Here is a 9,141-nt window from a genome sequence, read left to right as displayed (position 1 = left end):
GGAAAGAGTGGATTGGGAGTTCAGGAAGGTAGGGAGAACATCAACTTTTGGCCCAGGCAAAAGACTGCTGGGCTTGCAGCTGTATCTCTCTATGGAGGGAGTCCCAGCCCTCAGTAGTTCTCTCCCCTTTGGTGAATCAAAAAGGTCCTCTGTTCTCTACTCCCCTCAAGCTGCTCTCCTGGGGGATGGGTGGGAGGGGAAGGATACCCGTCCTTTTTGGGATGGGTTTTGTATTTGAAATTTGTTTCCTTGGAGTTCCAGCTTGTCATAGCAGGGGTGATGTGAACCTATCAATCCTCTCTGTCAGCTCAGCTCCCGATCTTATGCTTTATTAGGTTATTTCTGGCCATTAATTCTCCCTCTGGATGGGAGCCTCTGCCGAAAGCTGGCTTCAGTTTGCCATCTTACCTCCCTCCCTTAGCCTTGAACTTATATATGTCATTCATCTGGGGAGAGTGAGTAGGTAAGGTTACAAAATTAAGTTTGTTATTCACGCTATTATATGTAACATAACTCTTAATAGGCTATTTACAGGCTCAAGGATGGGGCAAGTTATTTTGAAGTAATCATTGAAATACAGATTAAAATTTCTTTCTGTAAATTTGTAGCTAGGTAATAACTAAAGAGTTTGAAGGTTGTTTTCTGCCCATTCCCCTTTTTGAATGTAAAAATGCACAAACTCTTTGAGCATTTAGAGAAATCTTTTCAGATTTCTAAAAATTAAAAGAAAACACAAATGAAATACCTTTTTAGTAAGCCAAAAGGAATAGACATTTTTGATATGCAAGTTTACAGTTGTGTAACTTTGAATACTAAAGGTAGTATTTTCTTTCTCTTGGTGTTAAAGTCCTGAGTCCTTTTTTCTATATGACATTATTTGCCATCTAGTCATGTTCTATGTTGAATGCTTTAGTGCAGTTTATATTCTGCAAACAGGCAAGTTGGTGAACTGAATTGATTGTAGCCATACAGAAAAGTCAGATAGACCTGAATGTGGGTACTTGCTTCATCAGTTATCAACTATAAGGCTTTAGTCAAGTGATTTATCTCCTTTGAGTCTTTATTTCCTCATCTGTAAATAAGAAAAATGTTCTTCTTCCATTGAATATAAAGGATTCAATGATACAGTTTATTCAGATTACCTGACGTGTACTAGGTATTCAATGAGTTTTGTTTTCTTTCATTTGTTGCTGGCAACTCTTCTAAAATTTTTACATTTGCTTGGTTTAAATTTTTCTGAGCTTCCATTTTCTTGTCTATGAAATGGGGATACCATCCATGTTTGTGTAATCATAAATATAGAATGAAAGCAAATATCTTTATCTTTGTGTTTACAGCTGCAAGCAAGTCATACCAATCTACAAGCCAGATATAATGAAGCAAAGAAAACGCTGACAGAGGTGAGCAGGTTCCATTCTCCATGGGCCTTTGTCGAGAGTCGTTTTTGACCTGCACTACTAACGGAATGTGGAGGAGACGTGATCCCGTTCTCAGAGGCTCCAGTCCATTTGAGGACATAAGACAGTTACATGGTATTGTGTGACCCATGCCATCAGTTTATCCACACTGCTACATTCGAAACCATAGCGGTCTTGGTGGGAGAAGTCACAATGGGCTACGAGGATCAGGAAAGGCTTCCTGAGGAAGACAGGTCTGATGGGCAGGGAGTCCCAGCAGAGGTGAGAGAGGAACTCACAAAGTCACTCACAGTGAAGGGCCTCTGCTTCTTAAGCAGCAGGTTATGTGATAGCTCCAAAATACTGAATCTCATGAGGGTGAGGTTTCTTTTGAAAGTCAAGAGAACTGAGAGTGATATAATTTGTTGTTCTGAATTGCCAGTTAGCTGTGAGGCAGAATGAGGGAGGGGGTCACAGGAGGAGAAGGTCTGTGGGATGTAATTAAACCACAGATTCAGTTCCTGGGCCAGGTTGCGAGTGTACCATCTCGCATCAGCATCGTAGCATTGCTTACCTCCCACTTCTGATTGCCTAGGAAACCAAGAGAGGAAACAGATCTCTCTGATGCCACACCTGTCATGAAGTGTGTTTAGATATTTCTGTCCCTTGGTTTCTACAGAAAGCTATCTTCATCCACACCTGGGGTTTTTTTGTGATTTTGGTGCTTGAGTTATAGCTGTACTCTGGAAGAACCTCATTGCAAGGTCTCTACCTAGCCTTTCCTGGACCATTTGAAAACTGGGATTTTCAAAGTCATCTTTGAATCCAAGGCAGTCCCTACTTTTATAAAATCTCACGTGACTTTTTTCTGTAGCAGTAGGTATGTAGCACTTAGTTTGCCACCTTGCTGTAACTCTGATAGAGCTTTGTAACTCAACTTGGACTAGTTTGTTTAGTTGTTATCAGAATGTTTGAAAGGGGCAGGCACAATAATGGCAACTAGAATAAATTTTTTTCTAAAGATATCTGCCTTTCTCTTAGATCACTGTCCTTTACCTGAAACTGTGTTCTTTATAGATTAGATGACAAGCTCAGAGGGTGGGGGGTATCCCTGCTGCTATATTACTTTTAATAATGCAGAGTCTTTAGCATGAAGTTTGCCAAGTCATGGATCTGTCTTTGTATAAAAATATGGAAGAGATTAAAGGTAAAACGTCTTGATATCAATTTTCTAAGACATTTATATACCTTAGGATATAAATTCTAAGTGGCTATAAAGTGGCTTTTTGTACTAAACACTAAATTATTTGTTGAACCTTTTCCATGTGCTAGAGAGGTGGAAAGTGTGATTTAAGTCAGTAGTAAGAATATACAGTTGTGTACCAGTGGCAGGTCAGAGACTGACCCCACTAAAGACAATAGAACTTGTGAAAAGAAACTGCCGGTGGGGTCAGTCCCTGATACCCCTTTGGTATGTGATTTTAAATAATAACAGCAGCCAGAATTACTATGTGTGGATATGCTCTGGGCCCATTACATGTATTAGTCTGGTGTGGTTGTGAAGATTTAACAGACTAATACACGTGAGACCAGATAAGTATTACAATTCCCGGCCCTGGCATCAGTAGTGTAGGCTGCCGGGTTGCAGCCCATCCACTGTGTGAGTTCAGCAGTCACAATTTTAATTTCTCAGGTGTGAGACTGACTCTTTTTAATATGTGCAGTATTCTCTCATGTCTCTCTAAGACCATTAATTGTATCTAAAGTTTTTCTTATTCTGTAACTCTTCAGGTCAGAATTCCCTTGTTGAGTTGAGATAACTTTTCTGATTATGTCCTCCCTCAAGTTTTTGGTGATTCTTGGGTATGTTCTCATCTTTGATTTTGAAATTTCTGGCTACCATCTCTGTGGATGCTGTGTCCATTCTGGAAGGGTGTTACCTACCACTTGTGGGATCAGCCACTGGTAACCACTAGTGTGGGTTGGGTAACTCCCCCATTTCTCCTGGGGGTTGACAACTATATGGCACCTGGTTCTGCCTCTGAGATTTATGCACCAAGTATTGGGTTTAAGGGAATCGGGCATCATTACTTTGCCTACCTCGCTTTTCCTAGTGCAGATCCCAGCCCTGCAAACCAATCCTTCCTACTTCTGCTAACTCCACATGGCATCCAGCTCAGGCTAGACTTACTGGCCAGCCATCTTTTTTGTACTGTGAGGTTAATTCTTATGATCTTGTCTGGATTTGAGGGGGCACCTGGTTCCAGAAGCAGCTGCTGCAACTTGTGCTTAGACTGCTATTTTCAACTAGACTTAGAATTTTTAAAAAAGAATTTTTTAATAGGTATACATTCACATGGTTCAAAATTCAAGAAGTAAAGAACACTTTTGTAACACAATTTTCTAGTTACCCACTCCAGAGAAACCAACGTAACCAGTTTCTTTTGAATCTTTTCAGAGATAATTTATGAATATGCAAGCAGTCATATGCATTTTTTATGCACGTATACATTCAACATATACATTTCTTTATACACTTTAGAAACAGCTGTGCTCATGGTCTTGCGTTTTGTTTTCTCCATCTATCAATAGATATTAGAGATCATTGTAAAAGAGCTACTTTACTCGTTATTTTTTAAGTAGCAGCTTAGTATTCTATTGTATTATGTAACTGTGTACTTTATAGATTAAAATCTGAGCTTAAATTACTTTTTTAAAAAAAAATCCCATCATTGCCTCAGAAAAAGAAAGTGAAATTATTTAAGAAATCAGAAGTTTTAATTCTGTCTTAGTAACACTCGTAATGTTGATATTCTGAGATTTGAGCCTGGGTCTCTCTTGTAGCCACCTTTTATTTTCCCCTTATTACCAAAGGCACCTGCTTCCAGGATTACTTTGGGATTTCCATCCATTTGCTGCAGTGATTTAAAAATATTGCCAAGGTTTTTCTAACCAGCAGAATGTGTCTAGAAGAGTCTGGTTTTGACCTTTTCAGGTTACCTCTCCACTCCCGTCCCATTTCTTTACCCTATCTGTTTTCTCATTGCACAGCCGAATCCATTTGGCTTAGCCATGTGTCAAAAGTGGGGTACAGATATGAGCCACAGGGAAGGAAGATAGTGCACCCACTGTTCTTCTGTCCTACCACGTCCCTAACAACAGTGCCTCCCTTCTCTCCTGCAGCTGAAGAGCTATGGTGAGAAACTGGACAAAGAGCAAGCAGCCCTTGAGAAGATAGAATCCAAAGCTGATCCAAGGTAAAAGGTTTCAGCATCCATTTATTTTCCCTTTGAAAAATAACTTTGCTAATACATGATGGCTTGTTTGGGGACAAGACAGAGCAGCCCAAGGCCATCAGGTCAGTTCATTTCACATGCTGTGTTGACTCTTTGTTGCCCAGGCACATGCCGAGATGTGCGTGGGTTGCCTTCAGCCCAATTCCCTTCATAAGCAGAAGCAGCATTTTGTTTGTGTTCTCTTCTTGGAGTCAGCCAAACCTTACCTTCATAGTACAAAAAGGACATATGGCAAGAAGTCTTTTTCACACCCTACGCCAGCCACCCAGTTCTCTCCCTGGAATCCACCAGTGTTACCAGTTTTTAACAGCACATGCCTCCTTGGGAGAATAAGTGCAGTCTTTTTTGGCAAGACTTAACTACTGTAATTTTGTTTTGTTTTGATTATTTTTACATTTTCATGTAAAGTTAGTTGTCAGTAGAGAAGAGGCACTAAACATTGGACCTTTTTTGCTCTAGACTATTTCAGTGGTAAAATTTAGATGTTGCTTATTTGAACGAGATTGTAAAATCATAAAAAGTTTCAGACACAGAATGAATAGTTCTGGTTTATGGACATTTTTAAGAAAAAGTGCCCACAGAATACTTGGCTCTATAATTAAAAACCTTTCTTTCATGATTTGGATCAAAGTGCTGTCAGATAGTTAACATTTTTATTTTTTAATTAGTGGTTTTAGTGGGCTTAAGCAAGTGGTTTTCTTTTCAGAATGGATGTTAAACTGTACATGCCCTGAATATAGTTGAATGATTGGCATCATATAACATATTCAGTACTTTTTAAACTTATTCATGTATCTATAGTTGGCATTTTAATTCTGGAATTTGTAATGTTAGTTTAGATCTGGCCTGATTGTCTTGGCTATATAAATGAATAATGATGTCACTTAAGTTGATGGCACTATCATTTGTAGAGACTCCATCAGAAATTCTTGGAGGAGACAAAAAACATTAAAAAGAGGGTCTTTTTTTTTTTTTTAGCTGGGGACCTGATTTTTGCTGTGATTCATAATGGCCTGCCATATGTTTTGTTGTTGTTTATTTTGTTTTGTTTTTGTCTTTTTCCTTCAGTATTCTGCAGAACTTGAGAGCACTTGTAGCCATGAATGAAAATCTGAAAAGTCAGGAACAGGAGTTTAAGGCACATTGTCGAGTAAGTGTTGTTTGGTGTCTTCTCTTGGTTTATTCCCCTTGCCCTATTATAGCACCTCGTCTAAGTGTAGTTTGAGAACAGATCCATCAAACAGTTACTCATGAGGTGTACACAATCAATAGAGCACTGTGGTAGGTGCCCTGCAAGGATCCTAAAAGTAAGTTAGAAAAATAAATATGTGCCAAACTCCAAAATTGAGGGCACAGTCTAGCCCTCAATTGGTAAACAGTTTACCCAATTCACATAGGTATTTGAAAGAACATATTTTTTTAAATATGTTATATTTTATTGATATGAACTTTCTGAAAAAAATCATTCAAAACCAGGCTGTCCTGAAAACCTGGGATATCCATGTGTCCTGTGTATAAGCTCTGGCTCCTGTGATCTGGGAACTTGTATTCTGGTTGTGGGGGTGACACATGCACAGGTGACTAGTGGAGGAAAAAACGAGCCTGGGCAAGTTCAGTGTGACACCCAGTGGAAGAAAGGCCACTCTGGCACAGCGGCCATCAGGAAGCTCAAATCTTAAGGGCAAGGCAGGATGGCAAGTGGAGAAGGGACTTCCAGCTCCAGGCTGGAAGAGCCCCAGGTGGGGTGGACAGGTGGATAAGGCTGAGGCCTTCTGGGAGAGGAAGCAGAAAAGGCTGATTGGAACTATGCTCTAAACCACTGTCATTCATCTTATTTCCCAGTGATTACTACATGCCTCACCAGCTCTTTGGAAAGAAAGGCCTCTTCTGGCTTAGGTACAGCTGCTTGTGTCCTCCTGAAAAGAACTTTCCCAGGCTAAGAATTGGTGTTCAGTGCAGCTAGCTCCTAATTGGCTTTTTGTCCTACATAAATTCATGAAATGTAAAAATAAGATTTTAGGATCAAGTAACTAAATAATTGCATCCAGTTGCTAGCTTGTTCAAGTTTTGTAAATATCCCTTTCACTTTTAAAGGAAGAGATGATACGGCTGCAACAGGAAATTGAAAACCTGAAAGCTGAGAGAGCACCAGCTGGAGATGAAAAGGTAAAGTTCCCGAGTTAGTCCTTGAGACTATTAGGGGCTGTTATGACTTACGTAGGGAAAGGCTTTCTAGAGGACTGACCAGCATATGGTCTGGTGCTCACTTAAACTGGCCCTGTAAATACACATTTCCCAACTGTTTTGCTCCTCTGACTTTCTTAGATTTGTACTCTCTCCTTTCTCTTCCTTAGGGAATAAAAGGCAGCAATGGGTATGAAAGTCAGTAACGCAGATATGAGTTACTAGACCACTCAGTGCTGGCCTCTCTCCCTTTAGGGAGATGTTTCCAGGAAATGCCTGAGCTCTGTTTCCTATCCAATGTATTTTTAAAGTTTATTCCTTTTACCCAATTCACTCTTCTCTCCTGTGCAAGGAAATTCCCCTTTCCTAAAGGCGACAATGAACTTGAAAAAGGAGAACAGTGTTGGGTTTAATGTTAGAGCCCCAGGATTGTAGGAACATCTGGGTTTAGGGAACACTTCTGATCAACTGGTTCTCTGAACAAAGAACTTGATCTTCCAAGGAGCTAGTATGGATTTCTGTTAAGTGTTAAATCAAAAAATGAGGACAGGAAAATAGTCTGTTTTTCTCGCCAAATAAGATTGTAGGAATCCCTTTGGTTTTGTTTTTACTTCTCATACTTCATTCAAATGTTATTTACTGAGGAGCCTTGTGCCTAAGAAGTGAAAGCTGGGTATGGTCTTAGAACCCATTAATGGCACCCTCTCCCTTGTAGAAATGGGGAGCTTGAGGCTCAGGGCAGGGACCAGCTTGTCCCAGCCACCCAGTACCATAGTCCATGTGCCCGACTGTTCTACTCAGCACTCTTCTCCACTGGACTGTGCCCATGGCTACAGGACACTGCCATACCCAGCCGTGAAACAGAGACTTTGCAGGTGTCTCTTCCCTGTCATGACTGGGTTGTGTCATTTACATCTGTTAGGGGATTAAGCATAGGTGAAAGGCAGAGCCCATGACAGCAGTGGTGTCTGAGAACCATCATCACCAAAACTGCCTTTCCAATTGTTTCTAAAACTTTGAACTTTTGAGGCTGAAATCATTGGCTTGGTCAGCCTGAGTTTGCACAAATCACAGACTCACAGGACCACATTTCTTTCTCAGCATGTCCTGTTAGAGGGATTCCTGTTCCTGTTCAAAGAGATTTAGAGTTTACCTTGCTTATGTGTAATTGAGGGACACGTAAGAACAGTTTACAATCTGGGGCTCATGCAAGGCCTGTTCCCTTTCTGTTCACTCCTCACACATGCTCAGTGGGCATCAGATCATTTTCCAGCTGCACTGCCATGCCCCCGCCCCATTCCTTTCCTACATTTAGGCACTGGTCTTCTCTCTCTTTTCCCTTACTCAGGAAACATATTTATTATGTTTCTGTCATTTCAGAGTCCCTCCAGTGGAGAGCCATCCAGTGTCCTGACCTCCATGATGACTCACAAGGTAAGTACCTGCCCATTCCTGGGACTGGTTTTTCCCCAGGTGTATGGCAGCCAGCTTTACACTCTCCTGTGACAGTTTCTCATGCCCACCTTAATGTTCCCTATGGCTACTTCCTCACTTGTTGGGCCTTCAGGAACATTGTCCTATTTGACATACCCGGCCCCTCAGATGGACACTGAAGGGGCTGAAGGTCACCATTCTGGTGGATTTCCTTCCAGACCAGCATGCAAGCATTTTACCTTCTCGCTAGCATCTCAGCAAAAAAGGGGAGGGGCCCTTCTATCGTCTATAAGATTTGTCATGATCAGTTTTTTTGAAATTATCTTTTACTCTTATTTGTAAATATTGTCTATTTTTTGAGACTTTGGAAAAAACAAAATAAGAAGAAGTAGTTAACTGATGACTCTATACTGAACTTCATAATTCTATAATAGACATACTTTTATCTGACAATGTGAATGTTACTTTCTTTGCATTATTATTATTATTGCCTAATATTTCAATGCAGCAATTGTCTGATTTCTTTTCTGAATGTATTTATCTTCATTCATTCCTTGTGAGGTTTTTGTTTTCAGTCCTTAGGTTAAATATTGTTATAGTTATTAAGTTTTAAGCCTTTTTAATTCTGTGAAGGCAAAAGTGGAAACCTAATAAACACATGTATACATAAGAAAAATAAGTTTTAAAAAAGGGAGAGGCTTTCATTGGCTGCACATGCTGGTTACACCCCAGCTCTGAGGGATGGGGGTGGTACACATGCTGGTTACACCCCAGCTCTGAGGGATGGGGGTGGTACACGTGCTGGTTACACCCAGGCTCTGAGGGATGGG

The 9,141-nt window shown here is 40.5% G+C and overlaps 1 protein-coding gene across 2 annotated transcripts in view; it reads left to right on the top strand.

Annotated features, from left to right (window-relative positions):
• Positions 1-9,141, top strand: part of CCDC93 (coiled-coil domain containing 93) — a 100,683-nt gene that overhangs the window by 67,179 nt on the left and 24,363 nt on the right. For both annotated transcript variants that reach the window (XM_023514790.1, XM_003792648.3), the window contains exons 13-17: positions 1,338-1,400; positions 4,581-4,654; positions 5,762-5,843; positions 6,788-6,859; positions 8,258-8,311. In XM_023514790.1, the coding sequence (XP_023370558.1) occupies positions 1,338-1,400; positions 4,581-4,654; positions 5,762-5,843; positions 6,788-6,859; positions 8,258-8,311 (345 nt within the window). The remainder of the gene's footprint in view (positions 1-1,337; positions 1,401-4,580; positions 4,655-5,761; positions 5,844-6,787; positions 6,860-8,257; positions 8,312-9,141) is intronic.

Source organism: Otolemur garnettii, unplaced genomic scaffold (genome assembly GCF_000181295.1).
Source record: "Otolemur garnettii isolate 467f Iridium unplaced genomic scaffold, OtoGar3 scaffold00059, whole genome shotgun sequence".
NCBI classification, from domain to species: Eukaryota; Metazoa; Chordata; class Mammalia; order Primates; family Galagidae; genus Otolemur; species Otolemur garnettii.
Note: the sequence above shows the minus strand (reverse complement) of the source record. Positions and strands in the feature narration are given on the sequence as shown.